At 41.9% G+C, this 15,674-nt stretch overlaps 1 protein-coding gene across 1 annotated transcript; it reads right to left on the bottom strand.

Annotated features, from left to right (window-relative positions):
- Positions 1-5,257: 5,257 nt before the first annotated feature.
- Positions 5,258-12,354, bottom strand: LOC310796214 (DNA polymerase eta-like; the record flags this gene model as incomplete). The annotated part of the gene is made up of 10 exons (XM_083658357.1): positions 5,258-6,268; positions 7,050-7,222; positions 7,384-7,449; positions 8,316-8,439; positions 8,815-8,934; positions 9,082-9,185; positions 9,310-9,488; positions 10,422-10,648; positions 11,272-11,406; positions 12,218-12,354. The coding sequence occupies 10 exons, from the start codon at positions 12,352-12,354 to the stop codon at positions 5,287-5,289; spliced, it is 2,247 nt and encodes a 748-aa protein (XP_083514483.1). The 3' UTR covers positions 5,258-5,286.
- Positions 12,355-15,674: the final 3,320 nt, after the last annotated feature.

The raw sequence follows: 15,674 nt of genomic DNA, 5'->3' as shown, positions 1-15,674 counted from the left end.
TGAAGGGAGGGAAAGCAGCGGGCCCGGATGGGATCCCAATTGACATCTATAAAATCTATAAGGCAAAACTCCTACCCCCGTTCTTGGAGATGGTGAATAAGGCTTTTGAAAAAGGTCTCCCCCCAACATTGCAGAGTGCATTAATAACGGTCATCTTAAAACCAGGAAAAGCGCCCACTAGCTGTAGTAGTTATAGGCCGATATCTTTGCTTAATGCGGACACAAAATTATTAGCAAAGACATTGGCTTTGAGGTTGGAAAGACACCTCCCACCTTTGATTAATATAGACCAACATGGCTTTGTTGGAGGGAGACAAGCCTTTCATAATATTAGAAGGGTTGTCAATATATTACATGAAGGAAAAGATGTTTCAGATGCGGCCATTCTATCCCTGGATGCTGAGAAAGCTTTTGACAGGGTGGAATGGCCGTATCTCTTTGAAATACTATCTCGCTTTGGGATTTGGGAAAAAATTTGTAGATCGATTCGGATCCTATATGAAAACCCAACAGCAGAAGTTATGACTAATGGAATGATATCTGCCCCCTTCAGGCTATCTAGGTCGACTCGGCAAGGGTGCCCTCTCTCTCCGTTGTTGTTCACGTTCGCAATTGAAGCTCTTGCTATTGCGATTAGAACCCACCCTGAAATCAGGGGGATCACAATAGGTGGTATAGAACATCGCCTGGCTCTTTACGCTGACGACATAGTGCTGTTTTTGAAAAATCTGGCTCAGTCCCTGCCATCTCTCCTAGAACTGATTAAAAGCTTTGGTGAATTTTCAGGATACAAGGTGAATAATTCTAAATCTAATATTCTCTTCTTAAAATAATCTGAAAGACTCACACCACTGATTAATACAGGTTTCCATAACTCATTTGACTCATATCTAGTAGGAACAATAAACAGCAGCTTATCCAGAGGTACAATGTTCAACATGAGGAACAGCACCAGTGAGGTCTGCAGTAAGAGTGACTAGAGGGAGCTAGTGCTCACTCTCTCACATCGAAGCAGACATGGCTTTTCCCTATACTCCTCTCCTTATCCTCTGCGGACTCATTGGTAAGTTAGCAAAGTCTTAATGAGAATGCTATTAGTTTAGCTTGCATAACCCCATGTGATGGTAATGATGATATAATGATATATGAATGTTGTAGGTAGGTAGTGATATAAAAATGATTTTTGGGGTAAATGAAATTTGATTCACATGTTAAGTGACAACCAACCTCTAATATAAGATAAACTGTTCTTTCCCATCATGTTTCAATGACGTTACAGTTTACATGTTTATGGTTATGGTATAGTTGTGACAGAGAGCTACGTGAGGCAGGCCATATGAAGGGACCATATTGTAAACTATCTACCTCATGTTGTTGTTGTTGTTGCTGCAGGAATTCACAGCATAACTACAGTGAGGAGAGTGTCAGTGAAGGCAGGAGGCAACATCTCCATCCCTTGTCTCTATAATGCACAGTACATAAACAATGTGAAGTACTTGTGTCGAGGGTTTTTGTTCGACAGCTGCAGTCTTGTGGTCAAAACTAACCTACCAAGTCCTTCAGGAGAATTTTCTATATCTGATAACACCGACCAAATAATCTTCACTGTGACCATTGGTGACCTGGTGCTACAGGACACTCGTTCTTACTGGTGTGCTGTGGAGATGATATTGCCAGATGTTAACAAGAAATTAAACCTGGTTGTCTCAGCAGGTAAGACCACCTTTCCTGCCTTGCATGTAAGTGCATTTGTAGGAGCACGGTTGCACCCGTCTGTAAAAATGAAAGATTTGAGTGAATTTTCAATTTTGTTTTTATTTATATTTATAGCCTACTTATCTTCTTCCTCTATGCCTTTGTTAAGATAACCCCGGACTCTATGTGGACGAACAGGAGATAAGAGGATTTGAAGGAGGGAGCGTGACTGTCAGTTGCCGCCATACTGATTCCTCTGGAGAAATGGCGTGGTGTGGACTGGACCTGGATGGTCTCTGTGTGGGGCAGTCTGGATATTTAAATGGAACTAATGTGACAATCAATGCGAGTGCCTCTGTTTTCAATGTGACTATGAGTGAACTGAAGATACAGAGCAGTGGTTGGTATTTGTGTCGTAAAGGAGACCTAGATATGCCGGTGCAAATCACTGTTGAACAAAACTCATTAACTACAATGAGCCCTACCACAACAAGTAAGAATCAAACAATTTCATATTGCCACATACGATTGCCTATATGATGCATAATAAAAATCAAGCCATTAAGCGGACACACAAAAATGTAACATAAGTCAAAGTCCAAAATAGTTCCAAATTCCAATAAGCATGAAGTATAGAATCCATCCTTGTCATTTACTTTGGAAATCTGTGGTTTATGATAATTCAAAGTGTATGAACAGCCTGATAAGTTAACCTATATCCAATGAGGATGGACATGTATTTTCACATTACTCACTATTTATAGAGCTGCTTCCAACCACTCACCAACATTCCTCCTTGGTCACAATCACAATCATTGAATTTAATTTAATTTTTTATTTGTCTCGAACATAAATTAAAAACACATTAATTTACAAAACAACATATTATATGTCCGAGAAGGGACAGAAAGAAGCCATGCTTATTTAGTCCTGCCCCTCCTTACTACTTCATTAGATAAGGTTTAAATAATAATAGCTGCTTTACAATACAAAACAGATAGCCTACCAGAGGCAATCCAACTTAATGCTACGAAATGTAAAATAAAATATACTAAGTAAGTGCAATACTCATTTTTCAAGCTCTCTCTTATACATGTCCATGATTGATAGTTTATAGATTCTTTTGAAATGTCCTATATGATTACGGTACTCCTTTTGATCATTTCGTCCAAGCCATTCCAAAGCAGCACCCCACAAACAGAGATGCACATGCTTTTTCGAGTTGTGCGAACCTTTGGTTGTTTTAAATTGAGCCATCTACTGCTCAGCCCACAAACTCCACTGCAGGTGGAGACAACCTGCCAGGCCCACCACAGCAGAGGTCAGTCCCCTTTACTTTATCCTATTTAAAGATCCAATGCACCTACCATTACCTCCATTTACACTATGGATTCAAATCTGATTCACATTTGGTCTCCACTCCCTGTATGTACAGTATACCCTGTCCATCTCCACTGTAACTGTCTAATAAAACAAGATGATTTCTTAAAAACACAGTTTTCTTAACCAAACTCACTCAGCCCATAGGTGAAATATGGATGCATTTTGTGACTCATGTGCTTTAGTGCTCTAGCTTATCATTTTCAACATTAGTGCAAAAAAGGAACATTTTAATGAGTATCCCAGATAATACACATATTTCAAATAAATACATTTTAATCAAATGCACTTCATCTGCACGTATCTTCTGCTAGATCCATTGAACTAAAGATCATCCTCATCCCCCTGGTCTCGTTGGTATTGGTTGTAGTGGTGGCTGCCTTGTTTGGCTGGAGGATAATAATACATAGTAAGTCTATGGCAGACGCTGATGAATCAAATTCAGAACATAAACATTATTTTATGAAATTATTTTCTTTAAAAATGATGAATCCTACAGTCATTGTGAGAGCCAATTACATGGAGTTTCCTTGTTTGTTTCAGAGAAGGCCAAAGCGGCAGCATCAGCCGTCACAGTGGTAAGATAGAGACATTTTCCAGGATCATGTGTGGTCATAATCTTGCATAATCTTCTTTGTGATAGTATAATAATTAATGATTGATCATAGGACACATGGAGCAAACAACATCACCATGCAAGTTATGGTGTAATTATTATCTAACTGAATGTGAATTGTTGATCATAATATTTTGATTTATAGCAGCACTGGTATTGTTATTGCTCTATTGGACCTTATTAATTATATTGCGGTTTGTATGCTTACTGTATTAACAGTGTAGCCTATTCACAGACTTCCTGTGTGTACTTCCTGGTGAAAATGTTGTCCTCTTTCTTCTGCTTATTCACAACAGGATGCTGACAATGAACAGAACATAATATACGTTAATGTTCCTCACATTAGGAAAACTCCAGGCCAGGTATGGAGGTGTCCACATCAACTGGCTAAACAACTATTTACTAAAATAATAGAAAAGCCACTGGGGGGGGGATTACCCTGTTTTTCTTTGTACCTGCTGGTGGTAAATGACTAGCACAGATATGTAAAACTCCTAGGATTCCTTCATACTTGTTTTCTCTCTCATTTAGAACATATTTGAGGAGACAAAACACATTGAATTTGGTTTTGCTGCAATTAGTGAGAGGTTGACCCATATTACTGGACTATCCCTACAGTAAGGGTGGGCAATATGGCACTAAAATAATATCACAATATTCCAGGGTGTTTCTGCAATAACGAGATTCTTGTCGATATGATAAAATACTGAAAAATATTTTACTAATTTCTAGAAACATACAATTGCAACAAAATAAGTCTTATAGTTTTACAGTATATGTCAGCATAAACAACGGTTTGCCTTCAAATATTGCCGTGGTTTGTCACATGCTCTTTAGTAACCAAACCACGTCCACAAAGTCACTCCCCTTTTTGGAATGAACTCGTCCACCATGGAGCCGCTTTCAGCCATGCTTGTTGTGGCTGCGCGTACATCATACCGTTACACAAGATAGAGACTCAAAATGTGCTCTACCAAACAGATGAGCAGAACATTAATGTCAGCAATGGGACATTTTTAAGACTTTTATATGTTATAACTTACATATATATGAGATTAGAACAGATGACAGATTTTCTGTTGCAATTTCTTTGTCGGTCAGATTAGCTAATAGCTATATGCTTATTCTGACTAACATGCACATAAACAAACAATTACATTTGTGTGATAGTTTATTTTTGATTGCTGACTAAATACCAAGACTATTTGTATTGAAAAGTCTTAAAGAAATTATGTATTTGTATGTACAAAGCAAAATTGACATACATATTGAGCATACATAGAAAGTGCCAATTTCCTTGAATGTACAGTAAGAGCAACAGGGCTGATATAGCAGAAGTTCTCATTTGGACTACATTTGACATGAAATAGTGACATCTAGTGGCACATCAGAGATAACACTATTTGTGCACCTCAAAATGTTTAAGTGACCGGTTTTGTTTTATATAATTAATTTAAAACTATTATGATGGCTTCTTTAATTTTCTTTTTAATAAACAATAAACTGCATGAAGTCAGGTCCAAGCCTGTTACATTATGGCTTTCATCAAATGTAAAATAGTCCTGTAATACTTTTTGAAAAGTACACTTGTAGCCTCAGTTCTTCTTGAAGAAAGAATCCAGCGTGCCTGTGCTTCTGCCCTGGGAGCGAGGCCGTTTCACCTGGGGTCCTGACTGGCCCCTGGACTTTGTCTTTCCCCGGGACGTCTGGGCCGTGCTTGCTCCTATTCTGACAGCGGGTGAAGAGGAGGTGTTGGAGGAAGAGACAGAGATGGTAGTGGTGCCCGTGGATGAAGAGGAAAATGACTTCTGAAGGTCCAGGGCAAAGTGATAGTCATTGTGCTCAGGCATTTCCCAGGCCATCACCTCCTGGCCACAGCGTTCGCAGCTGACCAGGTCTTCTCTGGCCAGGCTAGAACACTGTTGCTCAGTGGGCTGCTCTGGAGGCACGTCCAGTTCTTCCCTCAACTCTTCAGACAGCGACCGGTGAGGTAGAGACTTTGATCTTTGTTTGATCTCAATCTGTTCTCTTGTCTGAAGGCCTGAGGCAACGCCAAATGAGGCAAGTGCCACAGTGTCTTCAGAGCTTCCTATTTTGACAGGCCCAGGCATACATCCTGTTTGTGGCTCGCTCAGGGTCAAAGCTGGAGCTTGTAAGCTTCTTTCAATACTTTTCTTGTGGAAGAAAGAGGAGATGCCAGTGGGGGGACTGACTGAGCCAAAGGCCACAGAGGTAGAGTGAGAAGAGCTGGGGCAGGCGGTAGGGGGAGAAGAGGAAGATGGTACAATTGTTCCAGAGCTTCCATCTTCTTCATCCTCCCCCGCTGATGCCTCTCCTTTTGTGACCCTCTGCCTCTGTTTCTCAGCTGCCTTTTGAAAGAAAGACTGAATGGTGGCAGATCGTTTGGACGTGGAGACGTGTCTCAGTCCAGAGGACGACCGGGTGGAGGACTGAGTGGGGGACAAAAGACTCTGGGTGGATGTGACGTCGCTGGAAAAGAAGCCAGCGATTCCCCCAGCGGAGGGAGGGTCACTGAACTTGCTAGCCGAGAGGAGAAGCAGGGTGAGGGGTGGACTCCTGGGGACAGAGACACGCATGGTGCAAGAAGGAGAACATATGAGATCACCCAGGATTCATTCACAGTAGAGTGGTTCCCAACCTTGGGGTCGTGACCCCAAGTGGGGTTGCCTGGAATTTAAATGGGGTCGCCTGAAATTTCGTAATAATAATAATAATAATAATAATAATAATAATAATAATAATAATACACCACAATTTAAATTTACCGAAAAAGATTAGGTCCCTAAGTTCTGACTTTAAAGTGATAATCTCTAAGATTTCAGTTTTGTTCTCTTGGCGATTAGTGGTAATTGCAGGTGAGATCCAAACTGTTGCATTATATGTGTCCGGCCATAGTAACCATAGTAACTAACCACCCATAATGCTAACAGAGACCTGAAAAAAGCAGCTTGTTATCCTACTTCACACAAGAGTTGTCAGGAACCTACAGTAACTACAGAGTGAGTCTATTGTGTTAGCTCCGCCTACCGTGTGTCACCACAGACAACAATTTCATAAATGCTGCAATACTAATTACTTTAAATCGGGATTCTGAGAATAAAGTCAGAATTCTGAAAATAAAGTTAGAATTCTGAGTTTAATGTCAGAATTCTGAGGAAAAAGTCTGCATACTACTGTTGTGACATCACAGATGATGTCACTGATGATGTTACCGATGTTATACCGGAATTTGAATGTCTCGGGTCCCTATATTTTTGTCACATCAAAGTGGGGTCACAAGCCAAAACAGGTTGGGAACCCCTGCAGTAGATATTTAACAATATATTGTGTAATTTACCATGCTGCCTGGTGGTTTCCCGCTGCGTTGAGACTCTTGATAATGGCAAAGCTGTCAGTGGATATTTTGGTTGCGTCGTAGCGCGCTAAAGCACAGCAACGAGAGAAACTGCTCGGCCTCTTGTCCCCCAGCTGACGAACACCGACTGTCAACTGCTTAGCCACCCGACCGTTCTATAAGACGGAGAGAAAAGACAGGCTTGATTCAAGGACAAGTGCGTGAGGAAAAATCATAGAAAATAGGGACTGACGGAGAATGTGTGTATGAAACAGATCATCTGTGCCAGAGAAGAAGAACAGAGGGCTAATATAGAATGATCATGGCTTCTCCTCACCATGTCTCTGTCCTTGGTCAGTCTCTCCTCCAGCTCCAGGGCCAGTTGATTAAGCCAATGCTGTACCTATACAGAAATCATCAAATGATCAACATCAATTATGGCACAACTGACAATAAACCAATACAAAGTAACAATTATTATCGCAAGGGTGTGACTCTGAGCACTGTCTAGATTACATTCTTCCATTGTTTCTTCATCATGAGACAGAGTGACTTTTTAGTCAGAGATGCTCTGGTGTACTACAGGGGAAAGAGAAGGACTGAACATTGAGATCTTGTTGCCGTTTTCCCCAATCTATAGTACAGAGTGTTATGCAGTATGGAATTAGGGCATGATATAGTTGTCTCTCTGTTCAGCTTAAAACTTGACTGGGTAGGCCGATACGTATCTGCTCAAAAATCATGGGTCAAACGCTTGAGTCAAATTTTCAAGCAGCGTACACTAAAAGAATGTTTTCACTGGCAGGCAATATTATGTCTGACACAGCCCATATTTTATTTGAAGAATATCAGCTTCTGCCATCAAACAGAAGATTTAGACTAGTCCCTCAGGCTCGGCTGAACCAACGGACTGCAAAACTGGTTTGATCCCCAGTCTGTCAAACTGCTAAATCAGTCTGTCAAACTGCTAAATCAGTCTGTCAAACTGCTAAATCAGTCTGTCAAACTGCAAACTGTTCTAGGCCTCAGTCTGTCTGTCTGTCTGGGTTCTAGGTCTCAGTCTGTCAACCTGCTGAATCCGTCTGGGTTCTAGGCCTCAGTGCCCATGTGTGGACTGGACATAGCACTGAATATTAAAGGAAGGGATTATATTGATGCACTGCAGCCACTTATTATAAAGTCTGATGTCATCGTTGTATTTTGTGGTTCTGTTAATTGTTTCAACAATAAAGTGAAATCGATCCAAAAATCTAGTCAAATGGCCAGTACCTGGTCTTTTGTAGCGAGCGATGTCTTCCCGGGGAAGTTCTTACTGCAGCCGATGGACTTGGGAAGCTGTCTGGGTTTCACCGCTTCAAACTCAATCCCCCGACACATGTCATACAGCCACTGGCTGCAAGGCAGAGAGATTCCATGGTGAATGTGGACAGGAGAATCAAGGGGAAAGAAAAGGGTCAGAATTTATTCCGAATTTTGAGTCAAGTTGATTTCGAGTGTGCTTTGAACCAACGGGCTTGTCTCTGTAGGAGAAACTTCTGCCCACAGCTGTTTTGGAATGACAAGGAGTTGCAGTAGATTGTAAGCGGAGGGCGTGGGTGGAGTCATATAGGAAGTAAATCAGTTGTTTCAGTAGGAAGTTCATGCAGAACTTTATAATCAAAGCCTGCATTCAAATAAGCATTGTGATAGTGGCTGACGCAACACGTAGCAAACCTAAGCAAACTTGACATGACGCAGCAGCCATCTTAAAGCCATAGGCCTGTCTCACCCTGTTTTTTCTCCAAAGTGCTGACCCAGCTGGGCCTGGGAGAAGCGGGTCAGCTCTCCCATGTGCGCCACGCCCAGGGTTTCTGTGATGGAGACACCCAGCTTACCGCCCAGGTTACGACTGCACAGGCAGAGCAAACAACACCAGAATTACTTTACAGCATATTGTTAGACAACTTTTTTTTTTTTTTTTCACCTGTACAACAGCAATGATGGTGTACATTGTGAGGAAGAAATTCTCTGTAGCAGAGTAGGACTTTAAACTCACATCTTGCCGATGGGTAGAGTGTTGAATAGTTCTGCCACGGAGTTCAAAGGCACAACAGTTTGTCGATTAGGCTTGTTCAGACCACAGGCTAGTTTGGCCAAAACCTGAAAACCATGGACAGTCAACTATGACCAAGACAAAAATAACTGTTGCTCTTTCAAAGCATTGAAATATATATTGTAATTGTAATTGTAATTTATTGAGTACAGAAATGAGAGTTGATCCTACCTTATTATGGGATATCCCAGCTGAACAGCGGAAGCCAGTGTGCTTCTCCACGGCTGCTCTCATCTCCTCCACGATCAGCGCCCCCACAGCTAGCTGCAGTTCTGCAGAGGCTTGACCCGCCCACAGAGAGACGGGCTCAGATGCCAGCCACTGCTGAAGGCCCCTGGACCTCTGCTCCTCTGAGGACAAACATGAGACAGGTTCAGATGCCAGCCACTGCTGAAGGCCCCTGGACCTCTGCTCCTCTGAGGACAAACATGAACATGTTAGGGAAATATGATAAGGGATTTTTTGCAGTTTTATTAAAGAAATTAAGCAAAAAAATAAACAAAAAACTTGTTTTGCCGCTCCAGCCAACTCGTCAACAGCAGTGTCAGTGCCATCTAAAGCGCAAATTATGCTCGAGCGAAATCGGCGGCGCTGACTGCGCCGAGGGGGTCGCCGCAGCTGGGCGTCCTCTCGGCGCAGCTCGGCGTAGGGGTCGTGCAGCTCGTCAAAAATGTGACTCTGCGCCGTCAATTCATTGTTGTGAGAAATGAGGAAATGCCATTTCCTCATTTAACGTGCTTGTCCCTCATCTAGCAAAGCCTTCTGCAGGCTCACCGGAATGAGTTTTGAAATGGAGGGACAATAAAATGTTCCCCCACCGGCATGATTGCAAGTTCTTGGTAAACGACACGATAACGTTTTGGACAAGTTACCTTTCGAGTATGCACAGTCTCGCTGTCGCCGCTCGGCGGCGGCATGGCTCCAAGTCGTGGCAAAACCATGCCGGACGCTTAAGATTTGAGACAAATTATGGGAATAACTATGAAATAATTTTTGGGGATATCCTAATTACAGCTAACAATGGTCAGAACTTAGATTCTGAACTACTCAAATCCAATTATGCCATCTGACAATATTTTTGAAAGTCAACAATTTCCTCAGCACATTATTCATTGTACGATTAAACTAAGCTTAGCTACTCTATAGTACTATAAACTTTCTTATAAATTGAGCTTACTTTACTGAAGGCCTTCAGTAAAGTTAAGTAAAGGGCTGAACACCAAAACCAAGCATTGACTGTCACATTTCACTGCAGTAAAGAGCTTGGTTTGGTTACAGCCTACCTTTGTCCAAGGCCGCGTACTCTGCTTGTTGTTCGGGGGAGCACTGTGGGTAGCCCTGGATGTAGGTGGCCTTCAGTAGGTGAGGCTCTATCCGTTTGTCAGTCATGTTCTTCAGCCGCTGCTGGACGCCAGCCGTCAGATCCATGTAGGCCTCGTCAATACTGGCCCTCTCAATCACAGCAAAGCGAGACATCACCTCAATCACCTCCACACTCGCCTCCCTGTAACTACATACATGGTTATTTAGCCTAAACCCTTAGGACCGGGCAATATGGTTGAAATAAAAAAATAATATAATGTTGTTGTTGTTTTTCAATATCATAATATAGCCTATGTATACAAAATCACATAATCAAATTCATTGCATTGAACTGGATGGTAATGTTAAGTGTGATGTCGAACAAAACTGATATTTTCAAATAATATTCCTTATAATCTTTCAAACCTCATTTTGTTGCTTTTTAAATAAAACTAGCTTGTTATTTAGACAACAGAATTGCATATCACAATATCGGCATATCATGTCATATCTCACTGTATGATTCCACTGAAAGATGATGAACGATGATGTTGAATTATTGCCCATCCCTACAACTGTACACTTTATGAGTACTCAGATAGCATGCAGATGTGGGCCACTTCTGCCAAAGATGTGGGACTTCTGGGCTGCTACTGGCACTGCAAACTGAATGTGAGCCTTAAGTGGTCCACATTAAATATTACAATATGGGTCCCAGGAGTGGGTGGCTCAAAATAGAGATCCTTATTAGGATTCACATTTTAAAGAAAGAAAGTGTTACAGGAGGAGGTTACATATCATAGCAGGAGGTTACATCTCACTAGCACTTACAGTGTGAGGTCTGCCTTGCCGTGAGACTCTCGTACACGTGCCACCTGGAGATCCGGGCACAGCTTCTTTGCATCATCTGCCCACATGTTCCTGGTGACGCCATGGGCTCTGGCCTCGTAACTCACCGCTATTATGCTAATGGAGAATTATGTTAGATTAGCTTAGATGTTAGACACATAGTGAGAGAAGTGAGAGAGGAAGCAGATGAGTTACCAACACAGAGACAGTGATTTAAATGATCCACGCAGCTGAACAGCCACTATCTGGAGGGAGGGAGGGAGCGAGCAAGTGTGTGTGTGTGTGTGTGTGTGTGTGTGTGTGTGTGTGTGTGTGTGTGTGTGTGTGTGTGTGTGTGTGTGTGTGAGAGAGAGAGAGAGAGAGAGAGAGAGAGAGAGAGAGAGAGAGAGAGAGAGAGAGAGAGAGATTGAGAGAGTAAGTGAAGGAGCTGTTACAAAGTACTGGTAAGTTCCTATGTAACAGACATTATATGTATCCCCTTTTTTAGAGAAAGTTCATGCGCTAAACCACTAGGAAGACGGAGACTGGTGCTCAACAGTTGAGGAACCACAGTAGTAGCATCAGAAGGAGGACTCGACTGTGTCGAGGACGTTTTGACACAGTCTTCTGTTCTCAGAGGGACCCTTCAGAGGGAAGAAGACTTAAGTGTCGAAACGTCAGTGTTTGATCTGCACCTTATAATAAACCATCTAAAGACGACCTGATTGCTCCAGTATTCTCCTTCTGATTATGTATCCCCTGTTTACTTTGTTGTTAGATCAGTTATATATTTTGTTGATTGTCCTGCTGCAAGCAATACTTTGGCGATTTTGTTATAATATACATGCCAATAAAGCAAATTGAACTGACTGTCTTTTCAGGACTGATGCTATGACAGTTGCATTGACCATACAGTGAGCAATGAGCATGCCTGTGTGTAGAAACTCACCCGCCTCCCTTCCACGTCTTGTACTGAGCCACCACGCAGGCAGTGTTCCTCAGCGCTGGGTTCAGCCTCTGCTCCACCTGCACGTAGAAACAGTCCATGTCCACCAGCGCCACCACCCTCTCCTGCCCGTACTCCATCACCGCGTCTGAGCCGAGGAGGAGAGTCAACCACGTGGACTAAGGAATAATGGATGTTTTGCTGTGAACTCACGTTCAGCACACATACAAAATAATATTCACGAATCGATCATAAGTTGCATCCTGCTCGTTTGGCTTCGTATTTCGCGGAAGTTCGATGTATGTAAACGTCATCATAAAGCGACGAAGACTATTAGACCAAAGAGTATAGACAGGAAGAGCAAACGAGCAAGCTTGCATTTTTTACAACAGCGCTCCCGCCATCTTGGCCCGAACCATGACAACCAATCAGAGGTAGTATAGTCTCTCCAAAATGGCAGATTTGCTGTGCGCTGATGTTGAACAACGTACACCGTCAGTTCTTATTAATAATAAAATATATTTGATTATGACACTGTCAACCAACTATCTACAGGCTGGATTTTTCCATGATTGGAAATTCTAGTGTCAAAGTATTTTGTGGCTAAGAAGACCATTGACTGTAAGTGGAGTATTTTGGTATTGAGTAGATGGTGTCAAACAAGTCATGTATTATGTGGGAATTGATGTGTTTAAGGCACTGACAAAACCCTTCACATATAGTGAGAATTTGACATTTTAATTTTTTGACATTTCCATAGAAACTCTCCCATATAACTTTTTAAATGACTGAGATAGCCTAGCTTTTTCTCATCAAAAGTTATGTAGCCTATTTTTAATCTGTGTTGTGTCTAAAAGTAAAATGTGTGGAAAATGGCTTTAAACATTCCACAACGTTGTATTTTCTACAGTGGCATCCCACCAAAACTATACAAATAAATAGGCATACTTTCCCCTTTGTTTTATGAAAATAAGTATTCATAAAACTGTGGTCATTAAAGACCCCATGATGTGGTTACATTTACTTTAAAATCCAACCCCCATTTTATTGACTCTTTGACAATATCCTGCAGTGTTTTATTTCAAGATCTTTTATGGGGGGGATTGGGGGGGGGGGGGGGGTAAGAATCTTCCATAAAACTTCGAGCTGATTTGTCCTATCAGACTAATTAAACAGCTGAACCTGCACTGATTCCTATCAGGAGAGAGAGAGCCAATGAATGACTGATGAGAGCTGATCAGCAACAGCTGTGGCAGCAGTAGGAAGTGCTTTTATAAGCCTCTGCTGTGGCTCTGGTAGTTCAGTTGTATTGTCTATTGGTGACCAGCAGAGCAATGGAAACTTTTTGGGCTTTGCTTCTCTGTGTGCTGAGTATTTGGCTTACTAAAGGTTTGTATTTCTCTATAATGCTGTTTAAATCAGTTTGTATGAAATGGGAAATGAACTTGATTAAGGTGAGAGTAAGGCCATGTACAATTTCACAATATTATCAGCCTTGCAGCTTCAGGTTGTTCATTATTGCATTAAGACAAGAGAAATATTGAGGCTAAATTGAACTGGCTTTGCCCTGAATTTTGTTATCAAATACGGCAGTAACCTGTATTAACTGCAAGTGCACCATCTATTCTACAGGACCTTGTTCACCAGTTGGGGACCCACATGAGGATGGTTTGAAGAACCTGGGAGGTAAATCAGATTTTCCACCATACACGTTTCCAAATGTATTTAAAAAAAAATCCACGGGCAGAGAGACTGTGAAGCTACCTGTACACAGGGCCTAAAATTAACACCCGGCCGCCAAACCGCCAAGCACCATGTTGGCGACGAGATTTTACCTTTTGATGGGTGACTCTCAGGGGTCTACCTGCCACGTGGCGGTTCCCAAAATAGTAATTGTGTAAAAGTAAAACTGTTTTGGTGTGCAGCTGGCTAACATGAGTGCTTCGTGAGACTCTCTAGTTTTCTGGCTGGGCGGGGTCCTTCGGGGTAATATGGTTTAACACGGGGATCTACTCACACCGGAACGCGCCGTGAGAACAAACAAACGCACCCAGCAGCCGGGCAGCACACATGTAACAGACGTGAGTTGTGGATGTGAAAGAGGCCGTCTTTTAAACATGAAAGTTCTACACTTCTTTCCTCATTTTCAACCCAGTGGGAGGGGCTTCACCACCTAAATTTACAGTTGTTTGTTTGTACCACAGGTTGGGAATCACTGCGAGGGTAAATGGGTTCTCTGAAAATCCACTAGCTAGCCTAAAAGGCAATTTTGTGTGGCCTTGCTTTTTTAGCCCTTGATGTGGTAATCATGAGTGTTTAGTTCTCATTGTTTTTTTACTCAACAGTACGATTGGAAACCAATGAAGTGGAAGCTGGTGCAGACACCCCCCCATTGCATGACGATGTGGACAACATGACGACTGCCTCACCTCACCATGCTGAGAACATGACTGCCTCATCTAAACTTAAAGCTTTATGTTCTAACCCTTTGCTTGGCTGCAAGAAGAAGGAGACGGAGGGTCAATGAGAATGACTACTGCCTGGCATGGGGGCATGCATTTCTGCATACCTGCTCTGCCTCTACCTCAATAAAGAAGTCATTTCTCAAAAAGTAATTTCTCATTTTGTCATTTCTGTATTCCTCAACCTCCAACACACAACTGTATAAATCATGTGTCTGTCCTGTGTCGGATTATGCTTACAGTATGGTGTTTGGGTTTTCCGGGAACATCTACGCTGTAACACTGCATCACAGAGCTATCCGTTATTTTCTAGGAATTCACAAATGCTCAACGGTTCTTCACCATCAGTGGAGATATGGGATGGGAATCCCCAAACGTCAGACACAAAGGTCAAATGCTTTGACTATGGAATAGACTCATGAGGATGTCTGATCAGAAACTCACAAATATATTTAATTAGAACATCACCCATCCTTGGGCAATTGAAATACTTATTCTATTTGAACGATTTGTCATTTATTGTTCAGAACAGGTTACTTTATGATATCCGAGGGACTAAGAGTAATATGTTTCTTTTGTATAAAGATAAATGGTCTTGATTTATGGTATAAACCAAAGCTAAGAACCTACCGCCTCATAAAAGACAGTTACTGTGCAGAGCCTTGTGAAATTTGATTTGGACAGATGAAAAAGGTCCCTGTGTGCTCAGTTATGCTCTGGAACTCTGCCCCTGTCACTGGAGACTGGGAGGTTTAATGCTACCTGAAGATAGACCTTGTTTGCTTTATAATTTGTGTGAAATTGAGAACGAGATTATTTTCCGTTCTATTGTACAGTTTATGATGATGCAAGGGAGATACACTGAATAAAATGTCCTGATTTTTTTTATTTAGTTGGATGATTATGAAATACTTGAGTTGTGATTTAAGAAAGGAACCTTTAAAGGACATTTTATCTGTCAGGCCTGGGAGCGAAGGCAGAACGTTCTGTTTAGAAAG

Source organism: Poromitra crassiceps (assembly GCF_964638095.1).
Source record: "Poromitra crassiceps genome assembly, chromosome: 22".
NCBI classification, from domain to species: Eukaryota; Metazoa; Chordata; class Actinopteri; order Beryciformes; family Melamphaidae; genus Poromitra; species Poromitra crassiceps.
Note: the sequence above shows the minus strand (reverse complement) of the source record. Positions and strands in the feature narration are given on the sequence as shown.